Raw genomic sequence first — 21,178 nt, forward strand, 5'->3', positions numbered from 1 at the left:
ATAATCCGTGGGGGCGCGGGGCGACAGGCCACGCCTCAATCTCGATGCGGGCCCTAGACCTAGACAAAGTTGTCGACTTGAGCGGCACAAAAACGGGGCCCAGAGCCCACAGCCCACAGCCCAGCCCCACCCGCACCCCGTGCGTCCGCAACGGGGAAATTTATGGTATTGGTGCGGTTTCTGCACCACCACACAGAGACACCACCGAGAAAACCGGTTGCAAACCACCCGATTGGCGACGCTCGGCGAGAGTCGCTGCCAGCGACTCGGGCCTCAGCAGCCGTCCCGCTCCGACGCACGGCGTTGGACTGGCAGCTGCGCCGCTCGCACGCCACTGCTACAGAGCGGCAAAGCGGCACGGCCGCAAAGCGACAGCGCAGCGAGTCGAAGTCTCGCGCAACCGCGCCGCGAAAACCTCACCTAGTCGTATACGCACTTTGTTCGTGGGCAGTCGTCGCCGCTGTTCTCGCCGCTGAATTGCCGTCGTCGATCCGTCGTACCGCTTTGCGTTTTGCGTTTAGCGTTTAGCGTTTTGCGCCTTGCGCTTCTGCGTTCTTGCGTCGAGCTGAGTGATCCGTCGCGGACTAGAAGTGATTCGTTGTGATCCGATCTGATCCGATCTGATTTGATTTAATTTGATTTGAATTGATTCAATTGATTCGCAACACAGAGTTGAAAATCGTGAAAATCGACAAAGAATATGCACAGCCAGAGATCGAAGTGATACAAGAAAGCAATTCCGAGTGAGTTGAGTTGCTAACAAGTTGAGTGTCAGTGCTGAGAAAAGTGCCTCCTCGCCAGCTGAAAGGATTTACGCGCTCGACAGTTCCGCCAAACTGAACTGAAGCCAAGACATTGTGTCCTAGCAATACCACAACTCCACAAGTCCACAAGTCCACCATCCAACCACACACACTCCAACTGTGCAAGTATAGCTGATCATTGCCATCGGATCGCTGCGAACTTCCTTCCCGCGCGCATCCCCCTGAACAGCCGTCAAAATTCTTGATAAAGTGGCCTCAATAGGCGCCAACACGCTCAATTTCACGGACCTAGGGAGCCCCTACGAGGGGCCTCCCAGCACCCCCCAGTCCGGCATGGACGCCCCCGACGCGCCGCACACGCCCAAGTACATGGACGGCGGGAACACGGCGGCCAGCGTCACGCCCGGCATCAACATCCCCGGAAAGTCCGCCTTCGTGGAGCTGCAGCAGCACGCCGCCGCCGGGTGAGTGTCCCCAAGATCAGTGGAGTGGAGCTGCTTGATCTCCGCCAGACTTCAGCCCTTCCAAAGCGAAACTTATCGGAACCCAATCTAGTGTGCGGAGTAGTTGACACACCCGAGAAACAAGGAGTTGGTGGCCAGGGCGTTCCCAAAACTCTAATTCCAATCTTTTAAATGCATCTAAAGAGCGCTATCCGTACACTTCAATTACTTACAGTTAACAAGAAATAATTTGCAGTTTAGGCTCATGCATATCTAAACAGATTACATTATGACATTAAATTAAAAAAATCGAATTTGGAATAACAAATCACAGTTTCCTTTTGAATAAAAGCAAGCAGTTAAAGGAAGACAAGTTAACTAATAGAATTTTGACTTCTAAGTCGGAAATTTGTATAACTGTTTAGGATCCTATTTGCAGGGTTATAGATGGGTCTTAATATTACAAGCTTACGCAAAAATAGTTGTCTTAAAAATTCAAAGATAAAAATGGTAGATTTATAGAAGACGATGAAAACTATTTTGTTCTTTCTTAAATTTATAATATCAATTCCAAATCAAAATTTTCAATTTGGAAACTTGCCATTTTCCTTTTGTAGACCCTGAGTCAAATCGACTTAGCTTCCCGTCAGCTTTCCATCTCTGTGATATTACTTTTGGGATCGATTTCGCGTTGGGGTCTCGCCACACTGTTAGTTTTGATTAAGAAAATCACTTCAGCTGCACTTTCCGGCTCACAGTTCATGCTGGTGCCTGGCTGGCCGGCAAGCGGAAGCCAAAAATAAATTCAATTAAGTGTAGTTTACTCCCGGTCCGTGTGCTAAATAAGCGTCTGCTCCGGAGGGTTCTGTTCTGTCCTATCCAACGATCCAACTATACAACTATACAACTATCCGTTCCTCAGTGGAGCAGGGGTAGAAATAAGTCGGCGGGATTCGTGGTCTGTTTACTGTTACCGCTCACTCGGCGAACTGTTTGCAGCCGCAAATTGTTTTCCCAACGCACGATTCGATTTTTCATTATACATATTTTATTGCATTCTTGCTTTTTGAGCCTTGCGGTTTCCACTGCTCTGTCATTTGTGCGTGTTGAGCTCTTGGCCTCTTGGGCTGCAACTTGGAATGCATGGCTGCGCCGACCAGCCCTCGGGAGTTGTCCCTGGCCACGACTTTTCTCCGTCCCCGGGAGTGGCTGCCATGTTGTCCGCTATCCGTTGTCCGTTGTCCGTTGTCCGCTGTCCGTTGTCCGTTGTCCGCTGTCCGTTGCGGTTTCTGCTGCTTTCGGCCCGCTTCCGTTTCCGTGTTCGAGGGGCCAGGAGAGCATTGAATATTTCATGCAGTTCGCTCGGAACATAATGCATGGGAACTTGCTCAACTGTTCGCCCGCAAAGTGTTAACAAAATATTTACCGCAAGCGAGCGGGACTGCAAACGGAACTGCGGACCAAACCGAAACTAAAACACAGCGACTCTGACACTCGTATTGATTTTTCTTTGATATATTAAGCCGCATCTAGTTCGGGCTTTGGTTTGGTTTCGGTTCTGGATTGTGTAAATGAAGTCATGGCAAAAATGTCCTGCCTTTCCGCCAGCCTAATTTTTTGTTGTGAGAGAAAAAGTTTTCGTTTCGACGCTTTTTGCATTAAACATGAAACATTTTGGGCCCACTTTTTGATATTTTCCCGGCCGAACGAACGCTCGTCCTATGCGCGGCGACGTTTGAATTTAATAGTGAATAGTGAAAAGTGTAGACAAAACACGCAAGGAGGAAAAGTTTTGTCCCCGGTACGATTCATTCACATTCACAGCCAGTGTATGCTACTTCCATTACTTCCTCTACTTCCACTAAAGCTATAGCTACTTTAACAGCCACGTATTGATTATTTTCCGTGCATTTGCGGCTTTCCAGGTACGGCGGCATCCGGAGCACCTATCAGCATTTCGGACCGCAGGGCGGCCAGGACTCCGGCTTCCCCAGTCCGCGCAGCGCCCTCGGCTACCCGTTCCCGCCAATGCACCAGAACTCCTACTCCGGCTACCACCTGGGCAGCTACGCCCCGCCCTGCGCCAGTCCACCGAAGGATGGTAAGTACTGCTCCAATCCCAAGCCTCATCCCCCAGAGATCCGGGTCTTTTGTTGAAAAAGAGATCTTGAGAAGATCCCGCTCTCCGCTTCCTTGTCTATTTTTTGGCGACACTTCAACTCGAGAGCTCCACGCCGTCGAGAGCCATTGTAGTCGTCTTCTGCGGGCTTTGTTTGCTCGTTGACTTCAAGTTCGACTCGTCTCAATTAGGCTGCCTTCACTGTCCTCTCGCGACTGCGGTGCTTTTCACTTTCATCAAATTTCAATTTCAATCGGTTATAGAAATACTTAGCCATAGAAATACTTAGCTATCAGATCGAAAATAAAGATATTAGGACTTCATTGTGTTTATACGTTCCTCATTATTACACTTCCTTTCTTGTAAAACTTCCCCTAAGGTCTTCTTATATTCCTCTTATAAGTTATATAGCAGTGTAGAGTGAACACTCTTATTATAAAGACTATTATTATTTTCAGTTTCTGCTCTTTTTATAATCAGAAGTTCTTCAGAATCAAACTTAGTTCCTCAGAGGGAATGTACACGTAAACTCAGAAATGCCAGGTTACATTTGAGGTTAAATATAACGCTTAGAACGAAAGGTTTTACTTTTTTTTTTAATATTTATGTGACTTTTCCTTCCCATGAAACGTATTCTATTGAAATTGTGGGACCTCTGTTAGCTCTTTGTTGCTCATCCACGTACGTGCAATTTTCCCATTTTATTTATTTTTACATCTCTCTGCTTTTTGTGTGTTCTTTATGTTTTTTGGAACATTTTCCCAGTCTCTGGCATAATTGCGCGCTTGACTGTGACAACTCGTTGTTGCTGCTGATGCGGCTGTCTGTCGTATTTGTTGAACAATTTGTTGCTATTTCGATGCGTTTTGGTTGAGCAGTTTCGCTTTTCGGTGAGTGAAAAGCAATTCATTTTTATCCATTGTCGGGGATGTGAGCACCGTCAGCAGCAGCACTAAAAACAGTAGAAACATTACTAACTAAAACGACAACGAAAACGACAACGACAACGCCAACGCTTCAGCCAGCCTCCATTTGTTGTCTTTGACTTTCGTCACTCATACGCAACGTGGGCCAATTAACCTTGGTGCACTTGCTCTTGAAACCGCCTCATCGCCAGGTCCAACTGGCCAAGAGATCTGCAAAGCAGCTGATCGTTTGATCGCTAGAAGGAATCCCCAGGTGTTCGTAATCATAATTGCTGCAATTAGGCTTTCGTTAGCCGTAATTAATTGCTCCATTCTGTTATGGGATAATGTGGCCCAATGGCGGCTGTCCGTCCACTCGCACAACTAACGCTCTCTGAAGACAAATGGGCGCTGGGTGGCGGAGTCGGCGGAGTTGGCGGAGGTGGTCGAGGTGACAGTGAGTGCCGCCATCTCTGCTGCTCCGCCGCACTCAGTCTTGCCATTTTGCCATTAAGAGTGTGCAGCACGTGCGCCTGCTCGGGCGCCAAAAATATACTGCCGCCACCAACACTCGTGTGGCAGACACATACGCAGATACAGATACAGATACAGATACAGATACGGATACAGATACGGATACGGATATAGATACCGATACAGATACACACCTGTGGCCATATTTGGCACTTAATAATAGTTCGTTTGGTGGCTCCGTGCGCTGTTTTCAAACAATTAGCAACGTCAACAGTTGCAGTCGTCGCTCATTGAACTTGAGTGTCGGCCGATCATCATCATCGCACTATATAGTTTTATAGTTTTATGAGCTGTGTGGACAACTCCGTCGTGGAGTGCTTTGAACTTTCGCTTCGGCAATTAACGCTAATTCGTTGACATTTACAAGTTACTTAACGAATCGATATTCGAGTGGAGCGGGCGGGGTGCCGCCCGATTTCTAAGCGATGCGGCTGCAATTAATGCAGGTCCATAAATGTAACAGTTTCATGCATTCCAGCTGCGGCGGGAATTCGCTCATAAATATGCATTTGGTGCACGGGCACAAAAAGGGCCATTCTGGCCATAATTCCATAGCCTGATTATAAATTCATCACTGCCCAGTTTCAGCTCCAGCCTGCCATTTACAGACTCCCCAACTACTCAACTGCTCAACTGCTGAACTGCTCCTTTCATCGCATTGTTTTCTCTCTCTCTTCCCTCTCCCCCGCAGACTTCTCCATCTCCGACAAGTGCGAGGACTCCGGCCTCCGCGTCAACGGCAAGGGCAAGAAGATGCGCAAGCCCCGCACCATCTACAGCTCGCTGCAACTGCAGCAGCTCAACCGCCGCTTCCAGCGCACCCAATACCTGGCCCTGCCGGAGCGGGCGGAGCTGGCGGCGAGTCTGGGCCTCACGCAAACGCAGGTGAGTTCCATATTCATCTCTGGTTGTCTTGTCTTAGACATTCAAAAGTGTGCATATTATACGGATATTATACAGATATTATAAATACAGTTGAGCAAAGGCTAGAGCTCCCAAGTCATTAGTGTTACGATATATTGCCATTCAAAGTTGAGATCTACATCTACATTGAACTGGCGAAACTTTACCCTCACAACACCAATGCTCCTAACTGAAGGAGCAAGGATCCTTTGACCATTTCATTGGCTGCGCCCGCGGCTAGTTGTCGTTTTCCCAATTGAATTGTTGACATGTCTCTAATGCTGACTGACAAACGAGCCAAGACAACGAACAGCGAACAGCGAACAGCGAACTAGTAACAATGGCAACCTCCTACGCCTGTGACCCTCTCCCTTGACAACACGCCACTCGGGCGTATGTGCAATATTGTAATGTTCTTTTTGCTGTTGCTCCTCCACGTGTGTCAATGTCAACTTTGTGAAAAGTTTTTCAGTTGCCGTTCGGTTTTGTTTTTGCACGCGCTGCTGCCCACAGGGGCGGGGGCGGGGGCGGGTGCCCGGCATTGTCACAGGCAACACCCACCCAAGTCAAGTACTACTCATACTCGTACTCATACTCGTACTCGCAGTACTCAAACTCGATGCCCAGTACCCAGTTCCCAGTTCGTCTAGTTGCCACTGCTCCATTTAATGGCTTTCCAGATGAGCCGCGTTCGCAAAACGCTGCCGTGAATGAGTCTCGTGTTTTGAGAAATTTATTGATAGTGGGCGTGGGCTTCCTAATTGAATTAGTGTGCCACGAAAGTTCATGTGCTCACGACGGAGGGGCAGAAACCGAAACTGCGGGGCGCGGGGCGCAATAATGTTGTAAGGAAAAACTTGTAAAACAAGTTGAAGACCCTGTGTATTTGCGACTGGCTTGGTATTGGTGGCGTGGGTGTTGCTCCGCCGCAAGTTGTTTATCAAGATACATATTTGAATATGTACTGCACACCGTTGGTCGGTGGTGGGAGAGCGGGGATCCAAGGGATCGGGGATCGGGTCTAGAACGGGCGTGCCACACGGCGGCTGTGTAATAAATTCTCCTGGGTCTGCGACTGGCTTTGGGTTTGGGTATGGAGACCAACAAAAGCCAGACCCATTGTTAGTCACCCCGCAGAATCGGGAGAGAGACCCTGATTTCCCAAAGTCGCGACTGTGGCAGCTGTCAATCGAGGCAGCTAAGCAAATAGCCACGCCCCTGCGCCCCCAGCGACACAATCAACGCGATCTATCTCAGTGCTCCGTGGCCGCGGGCCTTGAAGGGGTTAAACGCTACACAGTTGGCCAAAAGCCTGAATTTATGACTGCATTTTGGGGTGTAAGTCGCTTTTGGCCGCTTTCGCTTTCCACGCGGCCGTCGTCGAAACTCGGGCCGCGTGTTAATTAAAACCGCCCTCGTCGTTTGAGCAACGGAAGTTTTTTATTGATTTGGCCAGGTTCAGGAGCTGCTCCTGGTCATGATGGTCTGCGATGGTAGAATGGTCTGCGATGGTCAGAGGCTAGTCGCCAGTACACGCCAATGTTTGGGCCGTGCAAACAAACCGTTGTGCTTGGCCCTAAGATTTATGCGTTGCACAAACACCAGGCCAGCTTAATGGCCTTCGGCCTTCAGTCTTCAGCCATCAGGGGCGGTGGGGTGTCTTTCTACTAGTAAGTTAAGTTTTTCTTTTTCGGGGCGTGTTATACAATTCGGTTTCTGTGCCTTAAAGTCCGAGCTCTCAGCTGACAGCAACTTGTCCGTTCTAACACCTGCCGGCCAGCAGCAGCAGCCACTCTCCCTGCGCAAAAGTCGAAAAGTTTAGCGCAAAAAAATGTGGCATACTACTTGCTGTTTTACAGCTTTTTTCTATAATTATGGTAATTTTATTATGATTTTTTAGCTGCCGCTGCTGTTGCTGCTGCTATTGCTGCTTCGGCAGCAAAAACTCGTTTGGCAGTTGCATCTTTCACTTGGCCACTTGCTGTTCGCTTGATTTGAAAGTGCATCCGGTGACTGTTAATGAGCTCAGAGCCCAGAGCACAGAGCACAGAAACACTTGGTTGGAGTTTGTACAAACACAAATATTCGGAGAATAATTAAGTTTCAATTAGAGCAAAATCCCGGCTACTGTTTCTCGCTATCTGGCTCGTTTTTGCACCCCGACTAATTGAATAATTACATAGAACGCTCAAGTGGACTGCCAAATGTTCTCGGTGCCCGAAAAGCAAAAACACTCCTGCTGACAGCGCCAGACAAAACTGTATGTACAGTCCGTTTCAACGAGCCCCTTTCCCTTTTCGCCTTTCGTGGCTCCGATCTTCATTGCCGAAAAACGAAGACGAGCAGAAACAAAAGCTGGGCCAAGCAAACTGAAATAAAATAATAAAAAATACTTTTAAACTGCGTGTTTATGAGCTCATATCGGCGCATTTTGATCTGGTTCCTCCGCCGAGGCTCTTAGGCGCAGCAACAACAACTGAATCAGCAACAACAGCCACAAACTCAACGAGACACAAAAGCCACAAAAGCCACAAAAGCCACGAAATTTTGTAGGAGGCCACGCTGGCTGAAAACAAAGGATTTGGCAGACGAACTGCCAAAACGGCGCTTGTGGGAGCAAGAAGCCGAGGAGGAAGGGGCATAGGACCGGCAAAAAATATTGGTGCTGCTGCCAGTTGCATAACTGAACTACACACACAGCTTGGATGGTAAAAGCTAAGTGAACTTATTCAAAAGTTATGGCAAATTATTAGCCAGTCTTTTCACTTTAACATACCAAACACAGACGACAGTAAGAACTGCTATTTTCAAGTAAAGTAGGAAAAGTTGTGGATCAAAAATCTCGTGCATCTCGACTTGTTTCAGTTCCCGACTTGTTTGCACTAACATTTCGCCGTGGGTCTTTGCCGCTGCCCGAGCCTGTCTTCAAAAATCAACAACGCCCGCTTTATGAGTCCGCCCGCGTGAGTGTGCATGTGTGTGTGTGGTGTGTGTGTGGTGTGTGTGTTTGGTGTGTTGTGTTCTGAGTGTGTCTTGCGCGACTGATGTTGTTGTAGCTCCGCGAAGCTCCGCTGCACGCAGATCAGACTTGGTCTGATGACGACGCAGACGCAGACGCATCGCCCACGGTGCACACCTTCGCCTGGCTGGGGCATCTCGGCGAGCTGGGAGCTGGGAGCTGGGGGTTGGGGGCTCCAAGCAGCGATAAGTCTGCTGCTCCACCCCTAACGTGAGACGTGGCCAATGCTCTGGCATGGCGCAAAGGTCATGGACTCCGCGGAGAAACCCAAAATGATACTTCGCTGGAATTCCAGGCCAAACAAAATACTTGTAACGAAATTAAATTAATTTCCACATCAAATAATACACACAACAGCGGCAGCGGCAAAAAATGCGCGCGTTTTTATTGTATTAGGAAAAAAACTAGCACAACTTGATTTAAATAATACAAGTGTCTAGTTAGTATCAACGGCTAAGCGAGAAAAAATGAAAAACTGGCTGACCGCATTTAAATGCTCAGCTCACGTTCGTTTATGCTGCGGACAGAGCCGCAGCAGCAGCAGCAACAACAGCAGCAGCAGCAACAGCAGCAGCAGCAGCAACAACACATCGTATATCAGATCAGTGATTGCCTGATTTACGCGGGCAATGTCAATTAAATTATGGCACATAATACGCTGTAACTAAGCAGCCGCACTTGCGTCTTAATCGCACGCATATTGCTGCAACACCAGCCACTCCTCGCCCCCCGCCGCCCCTCTGTGTCGTAACTCTGCAGCGCTGCTCGCGTAACAGGAACTTTGAATTAAGTTTGATCAATGCTGATGCTGGTGCTGGTGCTACTACACCACTAGTACTACAACACTAGTGGCAGCAGCAACATCACCAGCAGCAGCAGCGACACTCGACAACAAACAAGTTGCCATTAACAATGATGCATAGCTGCTCGGCGGCGCGAGCGTTTCTCAATTTCTCCCCAGCAGTTCTCCAGCCACCTCCCCCTCTCCGAAGCCCCTTTCTTCAGCCTGCTCCGCCGACCGCATTTGCATTTGGAAGAGAGCTCAATCTAACGCCAGTCAAGAGCTCAGCGGACACATGTGGATAGCCAGACTCATGGATGTATCCGCGGATCGCAGATGGCTCAGATGAGTGGCTACGTGCCGCTTGTGCAATCTCGATTGCAGCTGACATAATTCGCCGTGGCAGGTAGCGATCCGAAACTCAAATTAACCCACAAAGCGTGCCAAAAAGATGACCCAGCTTGTAGACTAGTGTCAAAGAAACAAGTACAGAAGAGCTGAAAGCTTTGAAAATACTTGTGTTCGCTGTAGTGGCAGATGGCTGAGAACCCAAAGTGAGCCAGTTGCCAAAGAGACAACTTTTATACAAGTAGCTGATCGTCCAATCCCTAGCCAACATATATGGCATCCTCGTGCCGCAGCGCAGAAATGAAAGCCAAAAGCCTGGGGGATAGGGTAACCTATAATGGTTGCCCGGCCAACATTTACGGCTTCCTCTTGCCTTCAGCATGGGTCATCATCCACATCCACAACCACAACTACACTCGCATTTCCACCGCCTTTCCACCCAGCTTGAGGTCCCTGGGCTGAAAGCAAGTTTCGCGTTTCATTCACAATATTGGCAGCTTTCAAAATGCTCAAACTGGCTCTAGCTCCGGCTCCAGCTCCGGCTCCATTTGCTGCCCCATCCCCATCCGTCAGCGCTTCGATCAAAATCGTATGCAATGCTCAGGAAATTACAAAATGCCCCAACGAGCTCCAACGAGGGGGAGCAGGGGGAAGGGGAAGGCTGTTATTGGCCTGCTCAAGTGAGAGTATTCAAATAAATAAAGCTTTACGACTTTTTATTATCGCGCATAGCTGGAGTGCCTGGCATAGTGGCTATCTGTGCCGTAGTGCCGTAGTGCCGTAGGTATCTTGGCCATCGGTCTATTGGCCAACAAAACGAGCGAGGCAGGCAGGGTTAATTACGGCTTCATTTGCTGACACACGGCGGAAAGGTAAACAAGCCAGAAACTGACCAGAAACTGGCCAGAAATTGGCCAGATGCGGAGCCAAGGATGCCCCTGGTTGGCAGATTTCTCCGATGCGATAATAATAATAATTATTATTTTATTGCGGAGACTCCGAGGCTGCGGCCCAACTGGTTTCGGAGGAAGTGATGGGTCTGCACAAGCCAAGATAGCCCGCTCCAGTGGGTGGCTCTTCTCTGGCTGCTCAGAGACAGGCTGGTTTCATATTTTAATTGGTTCTCAAATTTGCAGATATCGAACAGCCGAGCCAGCGAACTCGCAACCCTTCTGCACTTGTTTGGCCTTGTAAACGCGATGCCAATTAGCCGCACTCGAATGTCCTGACTCTTGAATCCGTCCTTTCGCTACCCATCCACCCAGCAGCCTTGTACTCTGACACCAATTAAAGCGGGACTTTCCTGCCTGCATGCACAGATACAGATACAGATACAAATACAGCTACAGATACAGATGCGAGGGGGTGGCTGGATGGTGGGAGATCGGAAATCAACTGGCTTAAATTTTCCTTGGAGGTTTTTCCCCAACGACAACAATGGCGAGACAACAAACTTTTAACGCTTGGTTAACTCGCGGGTCTTTTTTCGACTCTTTTGTTGCTGCCAGCAGCACTATCATGATCTATCTGGCTGTGAAAATGCATAGGAAAACTGTGTGTAAGCGACAAATAATAGTCAGTTGACCATGATTTCATTTTCCGACTCCGACTCCGACTCAAAAAACAAGGGGGACACCACTGAAGAGCAATATTTAAATTACCAGCCCCGGCGACCGAACAAAAAGCAGCCCAGTGAAAGAATGCGCTTATATAAATTGCACAATTAGCCGCCACACTTTTTTGTTAGCGTTTTTCCCCCAGTTTTGTTTGTCATTATCTGGCCGATGGATCTGACCACAAAATGATTTCTGCCCGCCAATGGGCAGAGCGGCAGAGGGGCGGAGGGGTCACCATCCCCTCTCCGCATTTAATTTCGCTCCGGAATCTGGTTAGCCGTGCGGAAAATGCCTTCCTTCGAGTGCACTTCGATGGGGCGGGCGGCCATGGCTGCTTGGACAATTGGCCGCTTATAATTGGGCCATCTAATTGAGCTTGATGGTCGGGAGGGTGCACCCCACCCAGCGAGGAGTTTCCTTTCCCAAGATCCCAACATCCAGCGGGACTCCCCCACTTCCAGATAGCCGGGAATCAAGTCTATTGTTTGGGTCCAGTCTGAAGTCTAGCTTGATTGATTGTGAGTGTTTTGATTCTGATTTCAGAAGAATCGCATTAATATTAAACAAGTTTCGGGGTTTCCCCCACCTGCAGCTGCACGGAAATCTACCAGAACGTTGCTCTCTCTGGCCAACAAGTTAGTCATCTCCAAGAATTAATGACTCCACCAAACATAGTGCCAAATGATCTGCACCGACACTTGCTACGAGTAGAGAGCCGAAAACTAATTTAGACATGACTAATATTTTGCAGTGACTGTAGAGGCGATTTAGACTTGCAGAAAGTCGACTGACTGACTAAGCGAGTCCGCTCGAAATATATATATATATATAGTTCCAGTATATCTATAGTATACTGAATACAAACTATGTATGTGAGTATTACTTATTTCGAACACGCCCCTCTTTCCGCCCCTTGGGCAACCACTTCTACTTCTACTTCTACTGGAAACTGCACTTGTGGTTGCTGCTCCAACCGCTGCCGTCGTCATGATCGCAGTTATTGTTTTTGTATCTGCTAAAATCTCACCTTGACAATTGCTGATCAAATGCTGCCGCCGATTTATTGTTGAACAATTTGTGTACGTCAGCTGCGGCTGCGGCTGCTTCTGCGGATTTTTTTCATCATAATTTCGCGCTGCTGCCGCGCTGATGGATTACAAAAGCTGAACTGAGTCAGTGTTTCAGCGGCGAATTAGAATTACAAAATTTCAAGGCTTTGCAGGTGAATCAAAAAAGCAAAGTTCTCAGTCGCATTGCATGCCAGTCAGTCAGAACAGCTTTGAACGTTTGCTTTGGGGCGTTTTTCAGTGCCCAGTGTTCAGTTTTTAGTTTTCAGTATTCAGTTTTCAGTATTCAGCTTTTTAGCGATCAGCAGTCGCTGTTTTTTGCTTTCAATGGCTCGCACTCGCAGCGAACATGGGAACAGTTTCCGGATTTGACAACAGCACTTTGTTGCACAATGCGAGGCGATCGCGTCAAGAAGTCTGAATCCAAAAGCGATTGACAATCGCTTTGGGCCGGATGAGCGTCATCCAGCCATAGAGTACACGGTACATAGTACATAGTACACAGTACACAGTACATGGTACATAGTTCAGCTGATTCCCTGATCGGTCCCTGATCGTTAATCGATTCTGCGAAGTGAAGTGCTCTCGAAATGGCAACCCAGGCATTTCTCTCGGCCAGCTAAGCACTAATTGAGTTAGTAAAATGCTCGATTTGTCCTTGGCCGCGGCTAATTTGGCAGTTGGCATGCGGCTGCACTTGTCGCTCGACTTAGCCAGACTTAGCCAGAATCCCAGCTCCGTTACCAAAGAGGCTCAGTTGCTGCAGACTCGGCTAACTCGGCTAACTCGGCCTAACAACATAATTAATATGACTTTGAGCGAGTTCGGGTCGAAAGCTGGTGAAATGCTGCGACCGGCGATTGAGCAATCATGGCTATATAGAAATTAGATCAATATCTTCATTTACACACAGCCGTCTATAAAAATTGTTCCACTCGTCGCTGCCGCGTTTCTCATTAGCAGCTGCCGCCACGATCGCCTCGCCGTTGGCTTCGTTTCAGTCCACTCCAAGTATCCAAGTATCCAAGTCCCCAAGTCACCAAGTATCCAAGTATCCAAGTATCCGAGTGGCCAAGTATCCAAGTCGGAGTTAATTGCTATTAGAGAGGCTATAGAACGGAGGGAACATCTTATATAAACAGCTCTCTCGTCTGGCCTTGCCTAATTGCATATTTATTGTTTATTAAGCAGGGGCTTGCCACCGCTGGCGCAGCTCATAACTGGCCGGGAGCTCGGTGCTTCGTCTGCTTCTGCGTCTTGTGCCTTCTGGTTTCGCTCATCTCATTCACTTTTTACGCACCGCACTGCCTATATATGCATAAATTAATGAATCTAGCCGGGATCGCCGAGAGCTTCATTCATGGCACTGGCGACTCTATCGGCGTGCAACTCCTTCTCCGGCTCCATTGATAAAGATCAATGGCATAGCTGGGACAACGTGCGCGGCCCCCGAGGGAAAAGCGCACTGGCACTGGCACTGGCACCGGCACTGGTGGTGACCCAAAAATGGTCAGGCGGCCGCATACTTTGCATCCCAATGTCCACTGGGCTCCAATGGGCTCCACTGGGGCTCAGTGAACTTCGAAATGCGGCTGGCGCGGCGGCAGTAGCTGCGATGAGCGTGGAATTAAAAGCTAATTAATTTGTCTGCAATGCAGTGGGCTGCTGCAGCCGCCCCACGTGCCTGCCACCAACAAGCTGCCACAAGTTCACAAGTTGCCACGGGGTCAGAGTTGCGTTGCTGCATTGCTCCACTGCGGCCACGTGTTTCAACTTTGAACGGGCATCGATTTGCTTTCAATTTGTCGGGGCCTGGACTGAACGCGACCGGATCGGCCGGTGTTAACTTGTGTTCATTTGCTGGCAGCGATCTTGCTCCATGGAGTCGGGTCCGAGCTGCGTCCAGAGCTGGAGCAGGGGAGCGGATTCAAGGCGTTGTTGCGCTGTTGCGTTGTTGGCCTTGAAGCCTGGGAGCGCTTTTTGCTGGAACTCTGTTGCTGCCGCTTTCCTTTCTACTGTATTCGGGTTTCGGTTTTTGGTTTTCAGTTTTCGGACTTCGTTTTTTCGGGAAGGCGTTGCCCAAAACAGCCCGCAACGGTTTTATTTGGAAATCACTTTGGTTGCACGTCTTCGTCTTCGTCTTCGCAACGGCGAAGGTTTCTGTTTGCTCTGCCCCATCCATCCATTGCAAGAGCTGTTGCCGTCCCTTTCTGCGGGTCGCTCTCCTTGCTAACAAGAACGAAAGACTTAGGCAGCGAACTTGAACTGGCTTTAGCATGCGGTGTTGGCTTTAATGAGCTGAAAGTTGAGGCTGCGACTGGGGATGGAGCATGGAGCATGGAGCATGGAGCATGGAGCATGGAGCATTGAGCACGGAGCACAGAGTACGGAGTGTGCGTGACACTTGACTCTAGGGCAGGCCCGCCACACGGGAAACACAAAAACCTTTTCAAAAGAAAACTTTTTGTAGCGTTTTTTTTCCATATTTTGCCACGACATGGCATTGTTGTATATGTTTCGAAGTCATTGCCTGCCTAGCGGCGATTGCTGTTGTTGCTGTTGTTGCCACTGCCGCTTGCTGCATTCAAAATTATAAACAAATTTTTTGTTGAGCTGTAGGTGCTGTTGTTTCTGCTGTTGCTGTTGCTGCCGCGGAGCGTATAACAACAAACAATCGCATGCAATGTTCAAATTTTCCAAGCACAATGAAAAACGCCACCGACAATGCGGAGAGTTTATAATAACAATAATAAAATGAAAATGCTACGGCCGGCAAGTTGCGTAATCCGTCAACCATGGCAGTCAAAAGAGCATGCCTGGGAGCGGGGAGCGGGGAGCGGCGGCTAAGAAGCGGCAGAAGTCGAGGAAGAAATATGCTGATGTTTCTGTGGCCGCCAGTGGGATGGGGCAGTATCTTGTGCGGCTTGCGAGGGTGGGCCCAGCTCCAACTGGCTGCGCTCAGCACACGCAACAGTTGCTGTTGTCGCTTCAATCGCTTTAATCGCTGCAATCGCTTCAATCGCGCATTTGCAATCACTGCGGCCACTGAGAAATATATTAAATGCGTTTTGTTGGCTTTTACTTTTTGTTTTTAACTGTCCGGAGATAAAAATCAGGCCCGAACATGCGCTTACCAAAATAAAGACAGCAACAGCAACAGCACAGCAACGGCAACAAAATCAAAAGTGCCACGCGGCCACCGCTTTTATGAATGACTGACTGACCGACCGTCGGCGAGTGAGTTATACTGGCCGAAAGCACTTGTTGCGCCAACAAACTTGTACAGCAGCTTCGGCCAACAGCAACAACAGCAACAACAATAGCAATAACAGCCACAACAGCAACAACCACAGCAAACACGCTACTTGCCGTCGCCGGCTGTTGACGAACAACTTCAGCGACAAGATCATAAATCAAAATTTTATTTCGCGCAGCAGCTCAGATTTTTACCTGTCCCTGTCCCGCAACCCACTCCCTCCTCCTCTCTCTCTCACTCTATCGCCTATCTAAATTTTTATGGTTTCTGTGCTTTTTTTACGATTTTCCTCTTGTGCATAAATTAAAAATTGCCGCGCAAGCGGGTTGCACGCGTTTTGCTAGCGATTGCAGCGCGATTAAAACCGTTTGGTCAGCTGGCGCGTGCTGCGCGACTCCAAAGGAAAGTTGTTGCTCATAAAAGTGGACAGCTGCTTGGCTATAGCCGAAAATAAAACGAAAGTGATCTGGCCGATCTTGAGTTTCGACCGCGACTCACAGGGCGTATGCGTAATGGCTCGCTAAACCAATTTGGTAATGAAATTTGCGAGCAAATCGCAAGTTACATTTGGCGCCTGCGAATGCCGATCGGAAATCGATAATCCCGAGTAAGCGGGTAATCGTATGCGGCTATTAATCAACGGCTAAGACAATGCCCGCGGTCCTGGCCGTAACTCAAAGCCACCGCTGAAAGAAGCCGCCAGAAAATGTTTTTCATGTTAACCGCTTTGGCCAGCAAATTGAAATTTCTCGCACCAAAAATGTGCTGCAAAAATGCTAAAATCTTGTTGCACGGAATTTATGAATGAAAACCAAAGCGGCAGCAACATCAGCGAACATAACAAGCAACAAGCTGAGAACAATGAGGGGAAAACTCCGTTTAATAGCCATAAATTTGTGGCAACAAAACTGAGACCATTTCATGCCTTGCCATTTGTTGTTGCTGCCGCTGTTTCTCTTGCTGCAGATTGTTGTTATTGTTGTTGTTGTTGTTTTTGTGTCAGTTGCCCCTGGTGGCGGGGAAAAGCCATAAACATTTTTGTTGCTTTTTAGACAGACATCGTTGGCGGGTCGAGGTGGAAATGCACTCGCAACAGCCAGCTGCCCAAGGAAGAAGCCGAGATACCCTATCAGATCGGAGGTGGATATAATTAGGCAGGGTAACTAAACACTAAGGATCGAATAATGCTAGCCAGTTATTCGGAAGGGACATAATAATATCTCACAACAGTGTGCCTAGATTACACAATAGGATTTGAAAGGGATCTCCTCGAATTGAAAGTTTAACAACTGTTGGGGCTAGAGGACACAGGCCGCATGACCAGCTCGCAGTGCCCACTTGCCACTGGAGAGCATCGCACTTCATTCCATGCAACGTTTTTGGGGCGGTGTTGGTGTCATTAAGCCAAGGCATCTGTGTCCGAGCCGTCTCTCTATTTGCTTAGCACATCTCGCAGCCAGCTTTTCCTAATAAAGCCGTAAGATTTTGGGTATGGACTCGAGGGAGGGCGGCTCCTCCGCCGTTTTATGACTTGGCAAGGGGCGGTCGGTTCGTTGCAACGTGATTTATCAGGGAAAATACGTACGAAAAACGGCGATGACGTGAAGTGTTTCCGCGGAAAGCGGAAAAACGTACAGCCACAAATGTACAGGGATCCCACACAAATCAATCGACGGATCGGTTGGCGTTACCACGGATTGGCTTACCTTTTCCCACGTTTTAAATGCTCAACTGTCAAATGAATTAGAGTCTGGCTGGGGCCTGCGACACATTTGGCAATGCCCCACGGAACCAGTTACCACTTCGCTGGGGCACGCAGGTGTCTCCGTCTCTGTCTTTGTGACTGGCTTTTGTCGCTCGAACGGCAAGTGCTCGCCATTAGAAAGCCCGCTCTACTCCGTGGCGTCCACTCCGCGCTCCTCCCTGGTGGCTGCATCTTCTCTTCATCTCTTTGGAGCTCCATCTCGGAACTCCATTTGGAGCCCCGTCATCGCCAGCCACTTGGCTGTGAAGATCTAGCACCGGCTGCAGGAGAAGCGCGTTGCCGTCGTCATAAAACCCATCTGTAATCTGCCACTGCCCCTGCCCCTGCCTCCGACTTGGAACTCCAGGCCCCAGGTCTCATGCCATCCCAGACTCAGACTCAGACTCTTGGCTAGCCATCAATTCTGCGTTTGACTGCAAGAATTATATGCCAAGTGACATATTGCGGAAGTGATCAAGCAAGTGTTGCTGTCGCATGCTGCCGCTGGCTGGCCATCTGACTATCTGAATCGAAGTGGGTTAAAAGGATAATGCCGAGCAGGCAGCTTCGATCCGTTGTGGTTGCCGTAGAGTTGACACAGTGACATGCTAATTTCTTGCCGTTTTTGCCATATTTGCTCATGCGAAAGTGGTACAAATTCGGGCAGGGGAACGCGAATGGCATAAGGCTGATTGACATTTGACAGTCTGTCCGTTCGTCCGTCCGTCCGATGGAATCGAAAGACACTTTTACTCTCATGCAAACTTTTGGTCGTCGTCTTCGCGAGGGGGAACTTGTTGAGTTGATATTTCGCTTATCTTGCTTGAGCATTTATTTTGTGTTTATATAAACATATGTATACACATGTATGTATATAGACATTCGCTGGATGGCTTTAAAGCTGACAATTGAGAGGCTGCTGACCATTAGTTTTGACACCTGCTCAGCTCTGTGAATGCCAAATGACATAGAAAAGTGTTTGATTAAATGTTTCAAAAAAGTGCCTACTTTTTGAGACCTCGACAGTTTTTTGTTATTGCCGCAGATTTCTCGCTTGGCCTGCCTTGCGTAACATCTGAGCAAATGTGTATGCACGAAAAACAATATTGTTTCCTAGGGCAGTTCCTTCCTCTGCTTGCTACAACCCAGATATGCAAAGATGAATTTGAATTTTCAGTAGCCGAAAGTATCTCTAACTGAGGCGATCTGTGTGGCCTGACATAGAGCGATTCGCGCTTGATTGAACACCAAAATGAAATGGAAATCCAATCGTGGATTTCGGCTACCGCAGTTCGGGGCTGCCAATGTCAATGATCCGACAATGAATCGAATAGCTCAGCCCAAGCGGACAGTCAATTCTGGTAGCTATCGGCTAATTGAAATCGATGGGTGGAATGCACATAAAAGCCGAGTCTCCTCCGACTGTTTTATGAGCAAAAACGAATAACCGAAAGCCCAAAGTCAGTGAAATTCGCCAAACACAAAAAGCGAGCTCCAGCGGCGCCACAAAGATCCAGCCAACCGCGAAGAACGACCTTGAACAAGTCTGGCTGGGCAAGTTTATATAGCTAGTGCTGGTAGAGTATCTATAATGCCAGGTACATGTACATGTGCATAAAACACACAAACAGCGTAGACGCCATGGCAGAGTCAACGTGCAAGATTGCAGGCCCAGATATTCGCACTCGCAGATACTCGCAATACTCGCACTCGCACTCATAAGCAGCATTAGATACGCGCTGTTACTGCTTGTATCTATGTGTGTTTAAAAGGGGCCTCCTGAGTCAGACTTAGATTCGGATTCGAATTCGGCTGGGGATTCAGCGAAGCTTCAGCTGCGGGGCTTTCAAAAGTGAAGTGCTCCGCCAGCTCACAACTCACAACTCTCAGCTCACAACTCACAGCTCAGCGCACAATTAGTTCTACCAGCAGCTGGAGCTTGGAGTGCCTCCAGTGCCCCTCCAAAACGAAAACCGAAAGTATCTGCGAGATACTTTTCGGCTGCCGTCGCCTCAAGTGCCCCAAAGATACGGGTTTCGCAACTGATGAAACACATCTCGAGCTGCAGCGCGATTAAGACGCGAATATGTGTCGCACGCTGCCAAAATCCATAGTTTATAGAGCCATTTTCCTGCCAGCCGCTTTTCACAAGCGTTCACTCTTAATTTCAACTGAAAAGCTGTTTGAAAAGCTGCCAACGCTACACAGTATCTGTATCTCTAGCCGTAAATGAATCTGTTAGCGGGGTTCTGCCCCGATTAAGGATGCCGTCCACTCGCATTAGTCGATAATCATTTGCTGTATGTATGGCCAATTCCCACGCTAATCGAGTCCAACCTTTGCTTGCAGGTGAAAATCTGGTTCCAGAACCGACGCTCCAAGTACAAAAAGATGATGAAGGCGGCCCAAGGCCCGGGCACCAACAGCGGCATGCCCCTGGGCGGCGGAGGACCCAATCCCGGCCAGCATAGCCCCAATCAAATGCACAGTGGTGAGTTGGCAAACGGGAGATACCCTCGGGTGGCCCAAACGAAACTAATGGAACTCTCGCTCTTGTCTAATTTTACAGGCGGTAATAACGGCGGTGGCTCGAACAGCGGCTCACCCTCACATTATCTACCTCCCGGACACAGTCCAACGCCATCGAGTACACCCGTGTCCGAGCTTTCACCTGGTGAGTTTGGCTGCGCGGAGGCCCAGCATCAAGAAACCACTTCATCAGCTGCCTTTGTGCCCACAGAATTCCCACCAACGGGCCTCAGTCCGCCGACGCAAGCGCCGTGGGACCAGAAACCGCACTGGATCGACCACAAGCCGCCGCCCCAAATGACGCCACAACCACCTCATCCAGCGGCATCGCTCCATCCGCAGACGCACCACCACAACCCGCCGCCCCAGATGGGTGGCTATGTGCCCCAGTACTGGTACCAGCCCGAGACGAATCCATCACTAGTGACGTGAGTGTTCCCCCCCTTCCCACACCACGGAAATATCCAGTTGGTTGCTTACCACCAGCCTGGAGCTGCAACCCTCATCCCCCACTCGAAATCTTCTAACCCCGTTTCCCTTCTGCTCCGCTTAACCCACAGTGTCTGGCCGGCGGTCTAACAGCATCCGAACCAGCTGCCCTCGGGTGCCTGGACGCAGCACCAGCTGAGCCTGGAGCAGCAGCACCAGTCGCTTCACCAGCACTCCTGCCAGGAGCTGGGGCACCAACTGCAGCTGGAGCAGATCGAGCAGCTCGAGCAGCAGCACCAGGCCCAGGTGGAGGCCCAGGCGGAGGCCCAACACCTCCTCCAGCGGCAGGACCTCGCTGGCAGGGCCTTCGGGGGCGGGGCAGTGCAGCACACGATATCTTAGCCAATAAACCATGATAGCAACCTGTAAAATATCCATAAACTGATAAACTGTGTCGAGACAGAAGCAAAGAAGCAAGAGCACTGGCAAGTTAAGCGTAAAGTTTTGTACATTTGAACCGTAATATAAATATAGTATGTTTACCAACGTGAATAAAGTCGTTCTAAAATGTAGTCTAGCTAAGAAGAAATCGAAAAACAAACACAAACAAAAAATCAAACACAAAAAGAAAAGAAAAACAAAAAAATACTTAAAGCAGAGAACATTCCTCAATCACAGAAGCAAGAAGAGAGATAGAGAGAGAGAGAGAGAGAGAGAGAGA

General features: G+C 49.0%; 1 protein-coding gene across 2 annotated transcripts; it reads left to right on the forward strand.

Annotated features, from left to right (window-relative positions):
* Positions 1 to 435: 435 nt before the first annotated feature.
* LOC120446030 (homeotic protein distal-less) lies at positions 436 to 20,726 on the forward strand. 2 transcript variants are annotated; one of them, XM_039626792.1, is made up of 7 exons: positions 436 to 1,228; positions 3,133 to 3,308; positions 5,457 to 5,650; positions 19,849 to 19,990; positions 20,069 to 20,173; positions 20,240 to 20,456; positions 20,589 to 20,726. In XM_039626792.1, the coding sequence occupies exons 1-7, from the start codon at positions 1,098 to 1,100 to the stop codon at positions 20,605 to 20,607; spliced, it is 984 nt and encodes a 327-aa protein (XP_039482726.1). In that variant the 5' UTR covers positions 436 to 1,097; the 3' UTR covers positions 20,608 to 20,726. The 2 variants fall into 2 exon arrangements, with proteins under 2 accessions (XP_039482726.1, XP_039482725.1); XM_039626791.1 differs by lacking the exon at positions 20,589 to 20,726 and having other exon boundaries at positions 19,849 to 20,173; positions 20,240 to 20,460.
* Positions 20,727 to 21,178: the final 452 nt, after the last annotated feature.

This window comes from Drosophila santomea, chromosome 2R (genome assembly GCF_016746245.2).
Source record: "Drosophila santomea strain STO CAGO 1482 chromosome 2R, Prin_Dsan_1.1, whole genome shotgun sequence".
Classification (NCBI taxonomy): Eukaryota; Metazoa; Arthropoda; class Insecta; order Diptera; family Drosophilidae; genus Drosophila; species Drosophila santomea.